At 49.5% G+C, this 21,009-nt stretch overlaps 1 protein-coding gene across 1 annotated transcript; it reads right to left on the reverse strand.

Moving 5' to 3' along the window:
• Window positions 1-574: 574 nt before the first annotated feature.
• On the reverse strand, window positions 575-6,942 carry ADIPOQ (adiponectin, C1Q and collagen domain containing). The gene is made up of 3 exons (XM_018913242.3): window positions 6,540-6,942; window positions 2,789-3,036; window positions 575-2,383 (listed from the first exon to the last, which is right to left on the reverse strand). The coding sequence occupies exons 2-3, from the start codon at window positions 3,000-3,002 to the stop codon at window positions 1,857-1,859; spliced, it is 741 nt and encodes a 246-aa protein (XP_018768787.2). The 5' UTR covers window positions 3,003-3,036; window positions 6,540-6,942; the 3' UTR covers window positions 575-1,856.
• Between the last annotated feature and the right edge of the window lie 14,067 nt (window positions 6,943-21,009).

The following is a 21,009-nucleotide window of genomic DNA, read 5'->3' on the forward strand; positions in this document are numbered from 1 at the left end:
ATTTGAGAAAAACAGTGCAAAAGCTCTGACTTGCTCCTTTCAATTTAAGCCTCTTACACCATTAGATCCAGCAAATGCAGCATTTTTAAATCTCCTTTTTTTATGGATTTCTGGCTTTTTTTAACTTTTCCCTGTTCCCTTCCCATTAATTCCCACGATAAGAGCAGGGTTTTTCCAAGCTCACTGAATTTAGCCTGACCAAATTGAGCATCAGTTTCACCCTTGCTAAATCCAGTGTGCTTGAAGCTTTCAGGGCCAGCAGAGCCCCTGTCTCTGGATGGCCATTTAGGCTGGATTCAGGATATTTGGTTGGGGAAATAGTGTGAAAACCAGAGCTCATCTTACCCAACCAAGATGCAATACAGTGTAAGGTGGTGAGATACTGAAGCCTAGATGAAATTTAGAGTGTGGAGTGTTTTTTGAGAAAGCAAAAGGGGGATACCCCTGTGTTTGCCAGCCTATGGTTTGCCCTCACCTTGCTGGGGAAAAAACCCAAATTCCTGGGCTGCCTGGTGAGGCTAGGAGTATATATCCCTTTCTCCAAGTCCTTGCCAAGAATACGCACACAAAAAAGTGGAGACATTCTCATTAAGAGAGCTTTTTATTGTTTTTTATTTGCAGTGCGGTAATTCACTGGAGTGTGGAAAATGATGTTGCAAGTAATTTCAGTTGAAGCTCTTAAAGCTGTTTTGTGCCTGTAATACTGCATTAGCTCTGAACTGTGTTAGCTTGCTCTGAAGTTTAGTAGCAGGAGTCTTCTTTGAATATATCTGAGAAACCATCAAATCCTCTCTTAGCTAAAAGAGGTCAAGCAAGCTCCTTGGGGAGCAGTTTGATGGGATTGAAACAAATTCCAGCCTTAACACTCTCCTGCATTCAGGTGACCTTGCCCAAAGCTGGGGCAGGGATGGGGGTGTTCATCCCAGGAACCCACTCCACATGGGAGGCTTCAACATCACCCGAAGCTCTGCCCAGCTGGTGGGCAAACTATGGCTTCTGGCACACTTAGGGCCTGGAAAAGGACACACACAGCTGATAGGTCTCAACTTCTGCCTGCACAGGGGAGATGGGACAGGATCTTTGTGGTCACCTCAGGACCCCCAAAACCACACAGTCAATGGGCTGCTTTTGTTGTGTGGCCTCACCAGTGCTCACAAGGCTTCTCAGATAAATCCCAAGAGAAGATCCCTGCCCTAAACCAGCTTGCTGTCTGCATTAGAGATAACAATAGGGGATAAACATAAAAAGAAAACCAAAGGATTAAAATCAGTGGACGTTAATAATCTGAATATATTCAAAGATCTGGGCTGAAAAAAGGGAGGCAACAAACCAAGAGTGGAAGTCAAAGGCCCTAATAAGTGGGAGTTACAAAAAACTGAGCCATCTGTTCCAGCTGAAAACAAGAGCATGCTGCTTTTGTGAGTAGTATTTTCCTTCTACTAAAACTTTAAAATGCTGAGTAAAATTTCTACAATTGGTTTAAATTTATTTAAATTGCTAAAAAAGGGAAATTTAGAATGCCATATTTAAATGCAACCAATTTTTCTCTTCTGACTTTTAAATTTAAAGGAAGATTAAGCAACGTTGAGAGTTTTTCATGACATGGCAGGAGTGCTATTTGACTTTGGGCTGAGGTTTCCACAGGAAAGCAAGAGCAGAGGTAGGAGTGAACTCTTGGTTCCATGGAAGTCCTGGTATGATCTCAGTGATTTCACAGGAGAAAGGCCCCCCCCTTGGCAGTCGTTGCCCTTGCAAAAGGCAATTTTCTGGTAAATACATTACAGCTATAGTGCTAGTGCCCCAGGACAAGTCCAGGGTAAAGCCACCTTCTCCTTTTCCACACAGCACCCCCTGCTTCAGTAGGTATCTGGGTCAGGGTACAGGAGGAAGCCCATGAAGGTGGAATCATTGAGGTTGTCAGCATAGACGCCATTCTTGTCCCCGTTCCCGTACACCTGAAGCCAGACCTCGTCCCCGGAGCTGAGGTGCAGCAGGACGGAGCCGCTGGCTTGGTCCACGTTGTTGTTCTGGAATTGGTCATAGGTGAAGATGACGGCCTTGTCCTTCCTGTAGAGGCTGACCTTGACATCTGACAGGTACACCGTGAGGTGGTAGGAGAAGAAGTAGGTGCCGGGCACGTTGCAGAGGAACTTGCCCGTGCTGGGGTCGTAGTGGCCCTGCTCGTTGTAGAAGATCTTGCTGAAGCGGATGGGGACGTTGGGGGCAGGGCCTCGCTCCGTCAGCCCCACGCTGAAGGCAGAGCGCTGCACAAAAGCATCTTTGCCCTTCTGCCCTGGCATTCCAGGAATTCCAGGAGTTCCGGGGGGTCCGGGAAAGCCTCGACTTCCTACTGGGCCTGGTTCACCTTTGGGACCTGCCGGACCTGCGGGACAGAGTTGGGGGCTGGGAGTTGTGCTTGCACTGTGTTGGAAGCTGCTGCTGAAAGGCAGAGGGGGCTGTGGCAAGAGCCCTGCCCAGCACAGAGCTGAGGAAGGGCTCAGGGACCTCAAGAGCCCCCAGGGGCTGAGGCAGTGAGTGGAAACCCTGCTCACCCCTCACCCTGGCTGTGGGCTGAGCTGCTGAGAGCAGCACATCAAAAAAACCATCATTAACTGGGCAAAAAACCCACACCAAACTCTTTGACTCAGGTTATGGAATCTCCACCCCAGAAGATAATCAAAAGTCATCTGGATAAAGGTCAGGCATGGACCCACCAGACATGAAACCTCTTGGGACTGGGACTGGGACTGGGACTGGAGCAATGACATACCACCTGCTCCTCACCAACCTTCATCTCCTTTATCTCCCTTGAGTCCATCTCTTCCATCTCTCCCATCCCGGCCAGGGGAGCCGTTGTGGCCAGGGTAGCCGGGTGCTCCTCCCATCCAGTTGGCACATGGCATTTTGGGGTCAGGCTGGGAGTTGTCCTGGGCAGCCACCCCTGTGGAGTGGGGGGCCAGCAGCAGCAACGAGCACAGCAGGAAGCCTACTAGGCCCCTCATTGCTGGTTCCTGATGTGGACAACTGCTTTGGTAACTTTAAAGGTCAATAGAGAAAAAAAAGTGAATACTCTTCCCACCCTCACCCAAATAACAGAGGCACAGAAGACTAAATTTCAGTCAGTACCTCTGAAGGAAAGCAGTTTGTGCTGCTCCTGTGAGCTCCATGAGCCAAGCTGGACCCCTGGGGCACAGCCAGAGCAGAGGGGAGCAAAGACCAGCTACTCCCCCAGCCCTTTTGGGCTCTGTGCACAGGCACAGATGTTTCAGACCCAGCACACCAGATCCCAGGATATCTGTGGCTGATCTCCTGGTAAAGCTCTGCTCAATTAGCCACAAAAAGCCCTGACTCCTGCCTGGGTGAGTGAGCAGCTAGTAGGAGGCACGGGGCTGGCAGAGTTGTCTCAAACCCTGCACAGCCTCGAAGCCAGGCAGGGGTGGGTTCTCTCTGCACGTACAGCCTGCTTACCTGGGTCTACCTAACATGAACAGAAACCACAGCCAGGCTTCACAGCTTCCCTGAGCCACAATTTGAAATTATGATACTGGAGTTTTTCTCATCTGAATTGTTTTTTGATTATGGGAAGACAAATTGTGCAGTGTTGATGCACTGTAGGATTGCATTTCTCTTTAATCTGGCTGCTTTGCTGGTCAGAGCAATTAATGCAGCTGCCCAAAACCAGGTTGGTGGTGACACTCTGCAGCCAGCCTGGCTTTGTCCTATGCTCCCAGCCCCTGGTGGGCTTTGAGTCAGGCTTTTAGAACACAAGATATTTTAAAATTACCACTGTTGTGTGATACTGCTCCCCGGGCAGGGTTTATACTCTGGAACAGGAGAGGTATCTGTTAGAAGCATTTTAAGTGGCACAATAGGCAATAAAAAGTGAGCAGCAGCATGGCAATTAGAGTCCCTTAGCTCTGTAATTTTCAAGAAAAATAATATTTTGGAGCAATTTCTTTGTAGGGTTGATTTTCCTAGGCAAGCTATTCAAATGTCTTATTTTAAATAATGTCTTCTTAGCTCCAGTGTAATTGCTTCTAAGGAAGCTAAAGAAATGTGCTGGATTTAGCTGGGGCAGAGTTAATTTTCTTTGACCATGTGTCATGTTTTGTATTTGTGCTGAACACAGGGTTGATACCACAGGGGTGTTTTTGTTATTGCTAAGCAGTGCTTGCACAGCATCAAGGCTTTTTCTGCTCCTCATGCCACCAGTGAGGAGCCTGGGGGTGCCCAAGGAGTTGGGAGGGGACACAGCCAGGACAACTGAGCCCAGTTGACCTCAGGGATATTCCAAACCATGGCATCATGCTCAGCTCTAAACCAGGGGTAAGGCTGGCCCCAGGCTGCTCCTTGGGGGTGGCCAGTTATCAGTTGGTGCTGAGCAACTGTCTTAATTTGCACCACTTGTCTTTCTCTCTTTGTTATTTTCCTTTCCATTACAACTTCTTATTGTTATTATTGCTATTTTATTTCAATTACTACATTGTTCTTATCTTTCCCCATGAGTGTTCTCACTTTTACAGTGCAATTCTCTCTCTCCCATTCTGCTGTAGCAGGGGTGAGTGAGTGGCTCTGTGGGGCTTGGTTGCTAGCTGGGGTTAAACCACAACAGTAACAAAGAGCTTTCCATGATTTCAGTTATTCTTGCAAAAAAAGTATTTCTATGAGGATATTGAAGGGGCTTTGATAAAACAAAATTAAAAGCTCTTTTTAATGGCTTCGGTGGGCAGTGCCTAACACCTAAAATCAGGAAACTCCCAAATCTGTGCCCACCCAGCCAGGCTCCAGCAGCCACCCAGCACTCTGAGATGGGGCCAGTGCCCTGCCTTGGGGGCAGTTTTGGGGCTGAGAGTTCTGTGAGGTCCAGTGGGCACAGCCTGAGCCTTAGGCAGTGTTCCAGTGTCCCTGTACTTTGGGAAATGTCCCTTTGCAGCAAGAGATGTAGTGACTGTCCAGGGACCAGCATGGAGCAGTGAAACTGATGTCTGGAAATCCTTAAAGTGGCTTGGTTTGCTAAGCCAGGTGTGCACAGTGATCACACCTTGCCATGCCCAGTGGGTCCCTTGTCCCCCCTGCCTGGGTCCCCTCCAGCTCATGCACATACCCCTCCAAACCAGCACAGGCTGTCTGGGGACACCTTACTATGTTAAAACATGGTGGTGATCATAAAAATGTGGCTCAAAATTGTGTTTCTTGAGCTGTGTTTTGGTGATTTTGTTGGGGTTAGTTCTGCTTCCTAGTGCCCTGCCTAGAATTCAAATATCATCTCAATTTTAGTGGTGTGCCCCACAGCCAGGTCTTCTCCTGGTACAAAATAACCCCCTTGTAAGGCCACAAGCAGTGCAGGTGTGAGGAGCCAGAGCAGGGCTGCAGAAGCTTTTCTGGGGGCTGCCTGGCCAGTCTGCTCCAGAGGGCTCAGCCATGCCCTCCCCAGCATCAGTGCACACACATCACACACTCAGTGCTCTCCTTTCTCAGGAGAAAAGTGCTCTGGTAAGCAAGCAAAGAAGATCTTCTATCCCCACAGTCTAACTCAAGCACAGGTGATTTCTGTGCTTGAGAAGCCAAGCAGTTCTCTGGCATAAGTATGTCTTACAAAGGGGAAGGTTTAAGCTGTGTCTACCAGATCTGAGCTTAAACTCTGGTTTAGAAGTGACATCCCTTTACTTGGTCTTTCCCATTTCCTCTTGGTTTTCCATCTGATATTTAGCATCAGTTTAACATGAAAGAATCTGCTATATTTGAATGTCAGTCATAGCTTTTGGGACAAGAAAGAGATGAACAAGAAATAGATGAGCTCTGTGCTGCTGGTGGCTTTCAGTGATTGCCTGGGCAGCTGCTGTATTAAAGGCACTTATCTGTTATATGAAGTTTATTAATTTACCAGCAGAAACCACAGTAGCATCTGTGAGAACAATGCCGTTCCTAAGGGCCACATAACAATTCAAAATTTAAATTTCAGATTGCACTATTTAAAAATTATATACTCTAAGATCTCACATCTTTCTGCACAAAACAGACTGGAAATCCATCTGTTTTCCCACTGGAGAATTTCCCTCAAAGGGTACTAACCAGGGCTTTGGCTTATGTCAAAGGTTTTTCTTTTTGTAGCTCTTGTAGTGTAGCTTTTGCTGATGTTCCAGAGGGCTCACACCTCAAATGTGGGTGGTGCAGGTTTCTGGTGAGGAACTGATGCCACTCAGGGAGATTTGGGCAAAGCCAATCTTCCCTGGAGTCTTTGAGGAAAGAGGTGAATCAAAAGGTGCCAGTGCAATATTTACTGTTAGAGCCATGCAGTTTCTCACTGTTGTTCCTGACTACTTTTTGATTTAGGAGTTCTGTTCTCTAAATAGCGTTTCCAAAAAGGGGAGTATGAATCTACTGGAGATCAGCTATTCTTGGTTTAAAATACTCCCTGGCTATAACGAGAATAACTCTGAGAAAGAAAACTTGGAGACAGAAAAGTCTGTTCAATTCAGCCCAAAAGAAGAGAAACTCCTGAATGTAGTAAGGAGAGGGAAAAAAAAAATCATGCTTACCAGCTGCTTTGAGTCCTGGTTGGCTTGCTGCAGTCTGTTTAGAGAGTGAAGTGTGGCTATTGCATCGCTATCCTGAGGGCATGGGGAGCTCTCAGCTCAGACACTGCAGCTCCCTTTGCTATTGCGCATGCTGACCTAAAACTTGGGTTTTCCCATTAATTTTTCCTGGACATAACTTAAGTTTTGGAACAGATATATAATCCACTGGGATAGCTTGGGAAGATGGCCTTACAGGGAAAAGATGGCTTTGGGAATTGGACAGGAACTGGAAGAGCAGTGGTTTGCTGGAGAGCCTGTGTGAGAGCCTGCTCAGCCAGGGCTGTGCTTGTCCAGCCCAGGCTGCTGCTCTCTGCAAATTGGGAAATGCTTTAGCAGCTGCTGGAGAAAGTGTGTCCCACACACGTGGGGCTTTCAGTGTGTTAGGAAATGAATTATTGTGGAATTAGTTTGGGCTTCTCCTTTTAACTGCGAGAACCGTTCCTGGAGGCTGGAGGCTGCTGCCACACCAAAGAAGGGCAAAGCTGTCCCAGGGGGAGGGCAGCACTGGAGGAAAGTTCCTTTTTAAGGCACCTAGGCTTGTGCCAGCACTATTGTAAATGACTGGAGTAGTTCCAGCCCTAGAATGGCTTTCCACCTACCGAGATTTTTGACTTTAGGTCAAAACCAAATCTCCTTCTCCCTGTGTCTTTCTCCTTCCCAAAGCAGAGATGGAACCTTAGCGAGCAGAGATGTTTCTCTGAAGCTGCTCTGGGGCAGTTCAAAGTTAGCTAGGTGGAACCTTGGCAAACCTGAGTTCCCAAAATCATACCAGGAAAAAATTGTGTGATATTGCAACTGGGCAGGGGAGCTGGTGTGACTGTGAGAGGGGAAACTCATCTGACTGAATGCCAGAACTGGCATGGCAGCATTCTGAATTGCTGAGTTCTTTTCAAGACCTGTCTATCAGGAGGGACTAAAAAGATGTATAAATGAGCATATAAATAACTTTTTATATGTAGAGCTGTGAGTCAGCAAGAGTGAATTTTTAAGCCTGAGGAGAAGGTGCAGAAGGGAGGAGCCCCAGGACAACTGCATACTGCCTGTCTTGTTCTGGTCAAGCCCTTAGTCCAGCATTTGAAGAATATTTGTAGTTTTTGTTGGATGATGGGTTTTCCATGCAATGTTGAGACTTAAAACAACCTCTCATGCAACCCCAGTAAAATACCACAGTAGTCTAGTTGGATGTGTTTTGTTATAAATGTGATTATCTAGGGCCATGTGCATTTGTGTGTGTGCAATGCCAATGTTTCTGTCAAAGTCTCCTGAGCAATGAATGGAAGAGCAGGACTTGGAACAGAAATTGGACCTGCTTTTGCTGTGGAGTGAGATGTATTCAGCTGCCCCAGGTGGGAGCAAGACAAGGCTGCTTCCCCGTCAACTTTTGACTTGAACCCCAAAATGTATGACTGGGATATTTGTTAGGCTGCCAGGAGGTGAGGATTGGACCTGAGGTGTTTTACAGGTAGTGCTGCAATTATTTCATGGTCTTTCAATTCAGTTGTCAGGGAAATACTGCAGTGATAAATTTTTCAGTGGTCCATCAAACATCTTCCCAAACATTATCCCTGCCTCCCAGAAGACAGGTGGAAGTTTATATCTGGGGGTACAATCAGCTGATACAACCCCTGGCACACCTGCTTGTAGTTATGTTGTGTTGCACACTTGGTTTGCAGGTTGGTGCTTGCTCCTGTTCTTGCTGCAGAGGGAGATCTTGTACAATCCAGAAAGCTGCTTCTGGCTTTGTGATAGGAGAACAAATCAAATGCCTTTGGCTCTGCCTGGGGACAAGCAATACTGCCACCAAATGTGGGTAGTCCTGGCAGTGCCCACAGCTGCAGTGCTCAGGGACAGCAGTCTGGATGGACTGGGGGTGTTTTGGCACAGAGAAATCTGCTGCTTACAAGTCCTGCAATGCCTTCTCTGCTTTGCTCTGTGGTCACCAGCCCTCCTGTGTGGGACCTGCTGCCAGTACCTGACTTGGCTACAGGCCTTGTGCTGAGCCTGGGTGTTTCCTCTCTTGGACCTGATGCAAGCCAGCCAATATGAAAAACCCAAAACTGACTTGATGGATTGTGGCTCGCAGCTTTCAGTAAGAATTAAATATAAGCACAAGGTTATATTTAGCCATCTATAAACAGGAATAAAATAGAGCAGAGGCTCATTATCAGCTGTGCTCTGTCAGATCCTTGGAGCTGCCCTGGTCGCAGGGAGGCTGGGACAGCTGCCTCAGAGGGAGGTTGGTGCCAGTCTAGCCCTGTTGGCAGGGTCTGTGCCATGGGGCTGGGCCAGGAGCCCTCAGCTGCCCAGCACTGTTCTGTCCCAGCAGGATCAAGCCAGCACCATGGTGGAGCCCAGTTCCATGGGAACCCTCATCCCCCTGGCTGTCCCTCCCTGAGGCTGCTCTTCCTGTCCAGAGCCAGGCTCCTCCGCTGGGATCTGTGTGAGCCCTGTGCTCCCACTCACTGTCCCCCGGGATGCCAGCTCATCCCCTTCTCTTCCCTCTGGCCCTGGATACTGCATGTCCCAGAAACAACACACATTCCCCACTTTGCTAAAAATGGCCCAAACTGTTGATGCTGTCTGGCAGGCTGCTCTTGCTATTCTGGTGCTGTCTGGAGAGACCACGGCCTCTGTGCCAGGGTCCACAGTCTCCATGCCAGGGGCACTTCTGGCTGGGCCCAGGGCCCCGCGGGCAGCCTGGACCAAGCCCACTGCTGTGGCCAGCCAGGTCCTGGGCCCCTTCCTGCTGTGGAAAACACATGGTTTTTAAAATTTTAAAAGTTTAATAGTAATAAAATGGTTATAAAAACATTAATATAATTAGAATACTAATAATTTGGACAATTTGGATTAGGACAATATGAGACAATAAAAACAAAGAGTTAAGGACATCCGGGTACCATTTTCTGGGCAACATAAGCCCAAAAAAGGACCCACGTTAACAGAGGATTAACCCTTAAAAACCACAGCCTGTTGCATATTCATACACCTCATCCATGATGCATAAATTCCATTCAAACACAGGATTCTGTCTGGGCAGTGTCAGCTTCTTCCTCTGATCCTGACGGCGTCGTCATGGCTGAACGAGGCAGGAAGAAGTTAATTTCTTCTGATAATGGAGCAATAAATTCTCTTTCTCTGAAAGATTGAGGTGTCCTGTGGCTGCTATCTCACTGCAAGTCCTTTCTTTAGAAAAAAAAAGTATCCTACATAGCATAATTTCTATTTTAACCTTATGTTATAACCTAAAACAATATTTAACACCCTACTGAAGAAAATCAATACAGCATAACTTTCTAACAGAACACATATTCATTTTAATATTTGCGAAAAGCCAATCATAAAATACGCATTTTTCACACTGCCACCGCCTCATGGGCACCTGCACTGGGGCAGGACAGCAGCGAGTGCTGAGGGGGCAGCTCCGTAGAGGAAGCAGTAAAATGGCTTGTGCTGCCATCCTCAACCCTCGATTCCCCGCGATGCCAGGCAGCCTCCTGCGGCCAACCCCGTCCCTGTGCAGCCTCGCACTTCCCTCTAGCGGCTAATGGAGCTGATGGAGCTCTGCCTGTGCCCGGCCGAGGCTGGCAGCCCTGCCCCGGGCCTGCTCAGCCCCCTCCCCGTGAGGCTGGCTCCTGAGGGTGCAGCTGGGCCCTTCATGTCCCCAGCAGTGCCACAGGCAGGCACAAGGGCCATCGGCATGCCGTGTGGCACAGCCTTTCCTGGTACACTTCACCACTTTGTTCCCATGAATTACAAACTCACAGGTCCTGGGTTTTCTTCCATGAGGGAGGGGAGGCGGCACAGGCCCAGGGCAGTGCCCAAGGCCAGGTTTGCTCCCATGAATTACAAACTCATAGGCCCTGATGCTCCCCCTGGGTTTTCCTCCATGAGGGAGGGGAGGCGGCACAGGGCCAGGGCTGTGTCCAAGGCCAGGTGTGCAGCAGGGGACAGTGGCTTTCTGTGGCATGGGGCAGCCCAGCTGGGCTGTGCAGGGTGGCTGCTCGCCCGAGGCCATGGCAGTGTGATGAGGGGTGGGGGACAGGAGGCCTCTGGTGCACGGTGGGGACGCTGAGCCAGCCCTTGGGTCCAGGGAGAAAGGGACACAAAAGGTGGGCTGGGGGACCCTGGCCCTGGCTGAGGACATGGCACCCACTGCCACGCTCTGCCTTTGCTCGGGGCCAGCCTGCCCAGCGCTGGGGCTCCCGCTTTCCCGGCCCATTTCACACGGACAGATGGGCTCTTTTCCTCACTCGGATGGGCAGCTCGGACAAAGCAGCTCCTTGCCAGGCTTGAGCAACAGCTCGTTTCTCTTCTTGGCCATTGCAAATAAACTTCCCTGGCCTCAGGGGAGCCCCGCTTGGCTCCTAACAAGGCCAGGGATCTTGGCACAGCAGGAGTTCTCATGCCGAAGGGACATTGAGACGTTTTGTCCAGGAAGCAGAGCCCTGTAAATACTGCTCAGAACTCCTTTAATTGATGTCACAGCTGTTCCCAGGGCTCATTTTTCACTCTGAGTTCAGGGTGCTGCTTTGGCCTCCCCGGACTGGCCAGGACAACCAGGGGGATCTGCATGATGGCATCCAGCTCCCTTCTGCTCCACTGAGCCAGGCACTGGCTGCTTTCACAGAATTACAGAATCACAGAATCCCAGAATAATGAAGTTGGAAGAGACCTCTAAGATCATCCAGTCCAACCTGTGCCCTAAGACCTCAACTATAGCACCAAGTGCCATCTCCAGTCTTTTTTTAAACACATCCAGAGATGGTGATTCCACCACCTCCCTGGGAAGAGCATTCCAGTCCTTTATGACTTCCAGCACAGCCCGGGCTCCTCTGGGGCTCCCTCTCGGCTGGAAGGAGCTGTGCAGGGAGCAGAATGAGCTCAGTGCGGTGGTGTGCGGGTCACCCCTGAGAGTCCCTCCCCTCTGAACGCCCCCAGCTTTCACTCCCTGCAGGGATCGCATCTTCCACGAGGCACCTGGGAGCTCACCTCAGTCTGGCTGAGCTGTTAATGAGAGAATTAATGAGGTTGCCACTTGCCCGTTCAAGTGAGCAGCTTCCCACGCTGCACCTCGCAGCCTCAGCGGCACCGCATTTTTACAGAGCCCAGGAATTATTTATTATGAGAGCGTTTCTGAGTCACTGAGGCAAGGAAAAGCGCATTTCCTTCGCACAGAGGAGCTATCCGAGCCAGCCCCTCCGCCGCTTGGACAATAGATGGAGCTCACCGCCCTGGCTCCGCACGCCCGGCCGGGGATGCCCGACCGGGGATGCCCCAAAGAGCCCCCGAGCTCGGGGACAGCCCCAGGACCCTCCGAGGCAGCCAGGCCCTTCTCTCTGCCGGTGGGTGGGCAGTAGGGGGTGAGGGACCCGTGACCCCAGGTAGCTGGAAACAAAATGGAAGGGGAGAATTGCGGCTTTCTGGGGCTTTGCAACATTTGTGCAATTTGGCGGAGGTAATCCCAGAACAATTTCCATGGTCTTCCCAGCCTACATCACACTTCTGCCCTTTTTAAAGAGGTGTCTGCTCCCAGACCCCTATTTTTCTTCACTTTTGGCTGCCGAGGAACAGAAATGGAATCATCTCCCCTTGTCACCACTTTCCATGGTGGTGACAAGGGGAGATGATGGACATGTCTCTGGGCATGTCTCTTCTTTCAGACTCCATACCTCTGCTCTCAGTCTGGGCTGTCTCAGTGTTGCTGGGGTGTCTGAGGGCAGTGCACAAACCAGAAGAGTGTGTTTGCTCTGGGTCTGATGGCAGAGGGAGCACGTGGATCCCCAAAACCCCAAGCAGTTTGGGAGAACCTTAGGGGGGCTGGGGGCTCCATGCTGGGGCCCAGTGCAGGCAGCAAGGAGCTCTGACATGCTGGAACTCCTGGTACTGGGGTTTCAGGGTGTCCCCAGCCCTCCACACAGCAGCCAGCTGGGGTTAGGACTCCTCACAAGGGGATATTCCTTCCCTCTCTCTGTTCTTTTCCCCCAGACATGGCACAGGGAAGGCACAGCCAGGGAACAGGCAGGGGACAGGGCACAGCCAGGGCACAACCAGGGAGCAGGCAGGGGACAGGGCACAGATAGGAACCAGGCAGGGCACAGCCAGGGAGCAGGCAGGGCTCCTCATGGTTCCACAAACCACAGCCCTCCCCTACTGTGTTTGGAAGCCCTGCCTGGTGCCAGCCCTGTGCTCTCCATGCCCGTGGTCACTCCAGCACAGGGATGGAAGCCAGGAGCCCACGGGGGACATGACTCCTTCCCATCACACTTTGCTGTGCATTGTGCAAGGCCAGCAGAAGAGTTTTTGGCCACAAGGGTTTTTCCATTCACTGAGGTATGGATCCCCAGCCCCAGTCCAGCCTCTGCTGTGTATTAGCTAACTCCCTGCCTTTTGCAGATGAGGGATGTGGCATGTGCTGTGGGGTGGCTTTGGCACTGGCCTGCTGGAGCCTGGGGCTCTTCTCCCAGGGCTGGACTCTCCTGGTCTGTCATCCAGCTGCCAATGAGACTGGGGCACTGTGTTCTCACAGTCCCTGCCTGCCTTCCTGAGGGTATGTGCTCAAATTCAATAACCTTTCAAAACACCACTGAGGTGCTAAGGGATAACAGTTTGCTTTTTTTCTCTCATCTACAAAGTCTATTCACTTAGAAATGAGAATGTGATTAATTAAAGGCATTATGAATCTTACATTGTCTGTAAAGTGGAATATCATTCCTTAATCTCAGTGATGCATCTTTCTATAGAAAGAAACTATAAATCCATTAAAAAATTATTTCCCTGTGTTTTCACTTTGGGCATAAATCATCCCAAAGGGGCCTTTGGGAAGTCACAGAGAATGACGCATCTGTGGCACTTTTGATAGGGCATTTCTTTGTGCTTTCCAGGAGGTGTTTGTGTTTACTGTAGAACTAATAAAGGCTTATAGTATATTCAATTATTCATTTTTATAAGCCCTTGTTCTTCTGACTTGAGCAGACAAAGCCACATTGTCACTGGTTTTAGCAGTAAATTGTAGGGCTTTTTCTGCAGTCAAATGACTTTGCCTCCACTCTTGCCTCTCTTCCACACGAAAAACAATGGTGGTTCACTCAGCCATCCCATTTTATATGTTTCTGGCTTAGGAAGACACCTTGCTTTGGAAGGACAGTCTGGCAGCTCAGGTGGCAGCTGGCTGACCCAGCAGCCTTGTGGCTGCAGCACTTTGCCTTATGGCTGCCAGGAGTGAGCTGGACAAGCAGATCTGGCAGCTGGGAGCAGACTGGGGACCTCCACACCCTGTCCCAGCAGATGTGAGGAACTTCAGGAGCTCTGGAGGACTGACAGAACACACTCAGGCTGTGGTGCTGCCTGTGCTAGGCTGTGGTCAGCAGCCTAGTGAGAACTTGCTCCTTTATGCTTGCAGCTTGGCCTGGGCAGAACTATGATCTGGTGTTTTGAAAATCCTTTACAAACACACACAAAACTGTTGGTTTGTGCCAGTGTCCCTGAGCTGGAGCTCAATTGTGGCTGGATGCCAGGGACCCTTTGTTCTGGGCACACAGCAGCCATGAGATCCTTCCTGCTGTTCCCCTGGCCTGGAGGCAGCTTCCATGCTCACATGGCAGTCCTGGGGGACCTGGACATCAAGGCCAGGGGCAAACCAGGTGTCCTGAGCCCTCCTGCCATTGCACCCAGCCTCCTGCTCCTGCCATGCCCTGGCTGTCCCCCTGGCAGGATGGGTACCCTGCCTGTGAGCCTCGGGGTACCCTGCCACCTTGGCACTGGAATCTCCTCCTGCAAAAGCTGTAGAGCTGGACAGGCAGGTGGGAGTGAAAGTACTGCTTTATAAAACACATTTTCTGGTACTCCTTTAGGGGTTTTTAATGTGATTCTTATGTCCCTGCCTGGCCCATTGCCCACAGCCAGGCTCTCCTCTTCCTCCTGCTCCTCACTGCAGTGTTTTCTGTGGATTTGGTTCAACTGGATCATTTCATCTCCTTTGTATTTATAATCCCTGTGAGGGTGGTGTCTTTAACAAAGGCTATTGCTTCTCATTGCTTTGGCAAAGCAAGCAGCAGCTCCCTGCTGTGTCTCTGCTCAGATGACACAGAGGTTCTCTGAATAGCAAAGAGAGAAAACAAAAAGAAACAGCTTAAATGCTTTCTTTTTCCAGGCAGCTGCACATATCCACCTCATGATACCCATATCCACCACATGGAAAATTCCCCCCAGTACTTAAGATTTTTCCTTTTCATGTGCCTGCATCCACAAGGCTCTGCCTGTGAAGCACACTGCTGGCTCGTAGATGGAGGTGGGGACATCAGAGAGAGCATCTGACAGGAGGAGAGGAGTGAGAAAGGGCCTTTTTCCCCAGAGCCAAAGAGGAAAGAGTAAGGAAATGGAGAGAATCCAAATGAGGTATGATATAGGTATTCTTCATGAGAAACCCCAGGGCCTGTAGTCTGGGACTGCACTGGGCAAGTGGTTCAGCTAAAAAGTAATTTAATTCCTATAATGGCACAAGCCATTCCTGTGCTTGATCAAGACTGCAGACTGGAGGCATTGCCTCTCCCCCAGCAGGGCAGAGCACCAGTGCCTGCTGACCCCAGGCCCTTTTCATCCCTCTCTCAGCAGGGAAACCCTTGGCAAACTTCCCACCAGTGTCTTTGAAGGGGACTGCTGGTGGCATGAGGGCACTGAGACCTCACCTGCCCCGTGTGGCTGTGCAGCTCTGATCTGCCTTCCCAAAATGCAGGTGTTGCTTGTCCCTGTGCCAGTGCCATCCCTGTCCCTGCTGGGTTTCTGGGGGCATGTGCAGCAGCACAGGGCAAAATCCAGCCCCTGAACCCCACTGCTTGTTTGTTTGTTGTGTCTTGGGTTTCTCTCTGCAAATATCTGTATGCAGCTGAACCAGAAATAATTGCTCCCAGCGCTGCCATGGGGGTTTGTGATGAGCCTGTGACTGCCAGTGTGTGTGCCACAGATAATCTGAGTGCTTTTGTGCTCAGTGGCTCTGGCATCTCCCACTGCATCACTTTTGTTTCTGGGTTCTTTTGTCCCCAACTCTCCCCTCAGTGCATGGTGCCTTTCCTGATACCTCTGAAAACAACTGACTTCATGCCTTGGTCATTCTTCTGTATTTGTTTCTGGAAAGCAGGAAAGCAGCATTTCTGTGTGTGTCCCCTGGTGACTGCTGCTCACACAGCGTGTGTCTTTATGGTTCAATTAAAAATGTTATTACATTTCCCCAGCAGACCCTGCCACCATCCTGGCAAAGCATTTGCTACCTTGATAGCATTTTCCAGTTTGCAAGTGCAAAGTATTATAGCAGCCCTTCCCTCTGGGACAGCACGCTGTGGCTACACTGCAATGACTCCAAAATGCAGAGTTTCTGATGCTCTGAAATAGAGACAAAATGTAGCCCCAAGGACGCTGCCAGAGCATTTCTTCAAGAATGAGATTACCTGAGTTTTGAAGAGGAATAAATACGATTAAATTAACCACAAAGTTCTCTTTTTCTCCCAACAGACTTCCACCACCTCACCTGGGACAGAGTGTTCTCCTTGGCCATATATGTCCAAAGCTTTGACTCTCCTGCTTCCCAGAGCAGCTTTGTCACCTGCAGAAAGGTTTCATACCTGCTTATCAAAAAGGAGCATTGGCCATGTTGCATTGCCCAAAAGAAATATTCTTCTGTCCCTGCCCTGATAACTTTACCCAGCTTCTCCATCACTTTGTTACTCTTGTTTCTGACACTGTTTGGCCAGTGTTTGCTTTTTCCTCACCTTCTGCACATTCAGCTTGTTATTTGCAGCCAGTCCTGAGCATGCCATGAACCTGGCAGTGCTGGAATAATATTTTCCACTGTGGTGTTTGTGAGGGTCCCCAGGATGAGGTGAGAGATGAGAATTTGACTCCGTGTTCTCAGAAGGCTGATATATTATATTATATTATATTATATTATATTATATTATATTATATTATATTATATTATATTATATTATATTATATTATATTATATTATATTATATTATATTATTATATTATATTATATTAGCATAGTATGCTATACTAAAGCTATACTAAAGAAAAAGGACACATCAGAAGGCTTAACAAGAATGAATAATAAAAACCTGTGACTGACTCAGAGAGTCTGACACAGCTGGCTGTGATTGGTCACTAATTAAAAACAATTCACACAGAACCAATCAAACATTCACCTGTTAGGTAAGCAATGTCCAAGCCACAGGAGCAGCAATCAGATAATTATTGTTTTCATTCCTCTCTGAGGCTTCTCAGCTTCCCAGGAGAAAATCCTGGGCAAAGAGGATTTTTCAGAAAATATCATGGTGACATTCCACTGCTAGTGTCAGAAGGCAGCATAAACCAACCTGCATGGCCAGTGACAGGGCTATGGTGGAGACCTTGTGCATGCTGAGATTTACTAGAGGTGGGTAAGGAAGCACTGATGGCCAGGGATAGGAAAGGAGCGTGGGTGGGAGCCTGGCTCAGCTGTAGCTCCTCTGCACCTCTCAGCAGGGCTGAGGCTGCAGCACGGTACCAGCCTCAGGTACAGGCAGCTCCGTGCTGCTGCTCCTCCCTGGAGCTCAGCCCGGTGAGTCAGCGGCAGCACGGAAACCTCTGCCGTGCTCTGCTCTCAGCAGGCTCAGCTGCCTTCTCCCTCTTGGGGCTGCCAGCTCCTCTGCAGCCTCTCACAAACCTGTGCTCTGCTCTCAGCAGGCTCAGCTGCCTTCTCCCTCTTGGGGCTGCCAGCTCCTCTGCAGTCTCTCACAAAGCTCTGCCGTGCTCTGCTCTCAGCAGGCTTAGCTCCATTTCCCTCTTGGGGCTGCCAGCTCCTCTGCAGCCTCTCACAAAGCTCTGCCGTGCTCTGCTCTCAGCAGGCTCAGCTCCTTTCTCCCTCTTGGGGCTGCCAGCTCCTCTGCAGCCTCTCACAAACCTCTGCCGTGCTCTGCTCTCAGCAGGCTCAGCTCCTTTCTCCCTCTTGGGGCTGCCAGCTCCTCTGCAGCCTCTCTTCCTTCTGAGCTGGGGATGTGCTTCTCCCAGAGCCTCCCCTCTCCTATGTGCAGGGAAGCCAGTGAGCGAGCAGCTGCAGCAGAGGCTGGGATATTGCATTTCATGGCAAAACCTCTTCCCAGTGAGTCTGCTTTTGAAGGTGGAGGCCTCTGGCTGACTCTTGCTAAGGGTGGGACTTTACCCACAGTCATCACTCTGTTACTCTGTTCTCTAAGAAGGTTGTTAAGGTGCTACTGTTGGCTTTTAAACCAGAAGCAGGCTTCCAGAAGCCTTGTGAGGTTTTGGTTGTGTTTTTCTATTACTTATCAGCACCATCAGTATATTGCTTCTATTACTCTAAGGTTTATGGTGTCCCTCCTGCCTGCGGAAGGGCTGAGGCACAGGGTGCAGCCCAAGTGGCTGTTTCCTAAGAGCACAGAGGGATCTTAGGGTGGGCTGAGGCTGGCTGTTTTTACAACCAGCCTCAGATCTTAGGGTGGGCTGAGGAAATCAGCTGAAGCCTCCAGTGTGGAAAAGCATCTGCTGCCTGCCTCACCACCAAATATAACCTCTCACACCAAGCATAGCAAAATGTCTGCTCTACATACTTGTTTAGCTCTCAACACTGGCAAGCATTGTCAGTCTTGGATTTTTCATAGAAAAGGGGCCAAATCTGTTGTCTCTCTCACTTTTCTTTGAGATTATTATTTTAACCATTCCCTCAGGTTGTATCTGCACCTTGCACATGTGGCAGCTCTGCTTACAGGTTGGCTCTGCTCTGGCCTCTCTATATTCCCACCATCTCCACATTCCGACTGTCTCCTGCCCTTTTGCTTGGTGTGGGTTTTGCAGGAAGCATTTCCCCAGAGCTCCTGTTTCTGCCCCCTTTGGCATGTTCCTGTGGTTTCCATGCTGGTCTGCTGTGACACTGCTCTGCTTTCCCAGCCAGCCATGCAGCCCCCCCCTCCTTCTTGTGCTGTGCATGCTGCCCTGTGCCAGCTGTGGGTTTCTATATTTGAGGAGAAATATTCTAGTAATCTCTTTTAGATTTCTGAGCCCATTGTACCCTGACTGAAGAATTCCCCTGTCTTCCAGAAGAGAACATATAATTTGGTTGCTTTTGTGCTGTATATAAAAGCTTAAAAGTTTCCTGCTCCTGGTGTTTCTCTTAAATCCAACATTTTTCAAAGTTTGATCTATGAATGCAGGATCTTTAAAGTCTCTGTGGCCCACTACAATAACCTGCTTATTCTTCTCCATTTAACTTTTGAGCAGTGGTCCTGCCTCTGATTTAGACATATTAAATAAAAAATGTAGCTTTCATTCATCTCCCCTTTCAGGCTCTCTTTGCCTCCTTGAAAAGCTGAAGTTTTTCCTTGAATCTTTTTCAACTGTCACAAGTATTTTGGGGAGGCTGAGGTAGATTAGATTTTATAGCTACTCTCTTCCCCATTCCATACCTGCTTTTCCCACCTGTTGCCATGTTCTGTGATTAGAACCTCATCTTTTGTCCCCTGCAGCATTGTGATCTCTAGGAAGGACTTTACAATGTGATTTGGACAAGTCACTAATATAATGTAGGGAAAGATTTCTCTCAGTTTGAAAGGGAAAGTTGTAGGGAAAGGTTTCTCTCCATTTGCAGCTGCTGAAATAACAACTGCTCTAAACCCAAAGCACCTTTCAGCTGGAGCCTTCTGCCATTTGCAGTCCCAGCCCTTTTCAGATGGGGCTGCAAACCTCAGCCTCCTCCTGCAGCTCTGTGCCCAGGGATGTGTGCTGAGCCTGGCCCTGCCCCTGGCTCCTGGGGGTGAATATTCACATGTGACAGAATGGGGCCAGTGGCTGCAGGTGGCCCTCTGCCAGCACACTCAAAGCAGCCTGGGGAAAGCTTCACTTCTCCTCCAAGGAAGATGCTGTCCAGACCAGCTCCCTCTTCCCAGCAAGACACATGGAGGGGTGTAGCCCCACATTTCTTTTCAAAGAGAAAAGCAAGGCACAATTCTTCCCAAAAATAATTCTTATCATTTGCCGTGCCTGTGTTTGTGCCAAACTAGAATGCAATATGGAGACTGTTTACCCACAGTGATGGTGTTTTGGTTCCTTGGCCTGTCAGGGCCAGGTGTGTGTGTGTGTGTCAGGACTGTTGGGTGACAGTCACGAGATTCTGGGCAGTGTGAGCAGTTGAGTGCTTGGCAGATTCAGTTTAAATGTAAGGTAACATAGTGTAATATAGTACAGAATAATATAGTATAATACAGTAATTAACTAGCATTCTGATAAGATGGAGTCAGATGCATAATTTCTCTCTCCCCTCGTTGGGGCTGCCTGCAAATTCAATAGAGCAGGTACTGGTGCTCATCCTCCTGCACCTCAGCATGCAAATTCAATAGAGGGGGTGCTGGTGCTCATCCTCCTGCACCTCAGCATGCAAATTCAATAGAGGGGGTGCTGGTGCTCATCCTCCTGCACCTCAGCATGCAAATTCAATAGAAGGGTGCTGGTGCTCATCCTCCTGCACCTCAGCATGCAATTCAATAGAGGGGTGCTGGTGCTCATCCTCCTGCACCTCAGCATGCAAATTCAATAGAGGGGGTGCTGGTGCTCATCCTCCTGCACCTCAGCATGCAAATTCAATAGAGGGGGTGCTGGTGCTCATCCTCCTGCACCTCAGCATGCAAATTCAATAGAGGGGGTGCTGGTGCTCATCCTCCTGCACCTCAGCATGGCAAAGGCTGGTGGCCACATATCTTTCCCTTGGGGACATTTGGCTTCACCAGCCCTGCTGTAAATCAGGGCCAAATCTGCTGCCAGAGGTCAGTGGGGGATGCACCCTGCCACCGTGGAAACAGGAAATGGTAAGAGGCAAAAGCTTTTTTAGAGCTCAGTTGGCCATTGAGAAAGTGGAGAGTTATTTGTTGTTCTTATCTTTCAGTGAGACTTTGCTTCCTGTGTTATTGTAGGTAATGCAGAAGTCCTCTTCCTTTGTGAACCTCATTTCTGCAAGATTTCTCAGTTCACAGCTTCCCCTTCACATTCCATTATGTAAAAGGTTCTCCAGTCACATCTGACTCTGAAGTTGTATTTGAAAAGAAGAGTTACCAGAGATGTGGGCTGGGGGGGAGCAAGGATAAACCCCATTTAGAGCTGTGGGGTTTGGGGATTTGCAGTTGGTGTCTTGTCTGTGCACAAACAGATGGAAGGATAAAGCTCCAGAAGAGGCAGAGAGCACAGTGAACAGTCTCATGGGCATTGATGGGCACGTGGAGGGGCAGAGCCTGGGCTGGGGCAGCACATCTCAGGGTGCTGGCATCCAGGGAGTGGCTGGTGGGCACCTGAAGGACAGGCCACTCCTGCACTGGGGACACCATGAAGGATATCCTTGGAGACTGGAGTAACAAGGGGTGGTCTGAGCTTTTCTTTCATTCTGTGTTAAGAAACA

The sequence above is a fragment of the Serinus canaria genome, chromosome 9 (assembly GCF_022539315.1).
Source record: "Serinus canaria isolate serCan28SL12 chromosome 9, serCan2020, whole genome shotgun sequence".
NCBI lineage: Eukaryota > Metazoa > Chordata > Aves > Passeriformes > Fringillidae > Serinus > Serinus canaria.

Coding starts and splice junctions, on each gene's coding strand:
- ADIPOQ (XM_018913242.3), bottom strand. CDS start 3,002: ATGAGGGGCCTAGTAGGCTTCCTGCTGTGCTCGTTGCTGCTGCTGGCC. Junction 2,384..2,788: donor GGGAGATAAAGGAGATGAAG/GTTGGTGAGGAG, acceptor TCTGTCCCGCAG/GTCCGGCAGGTCCCAAAGGT.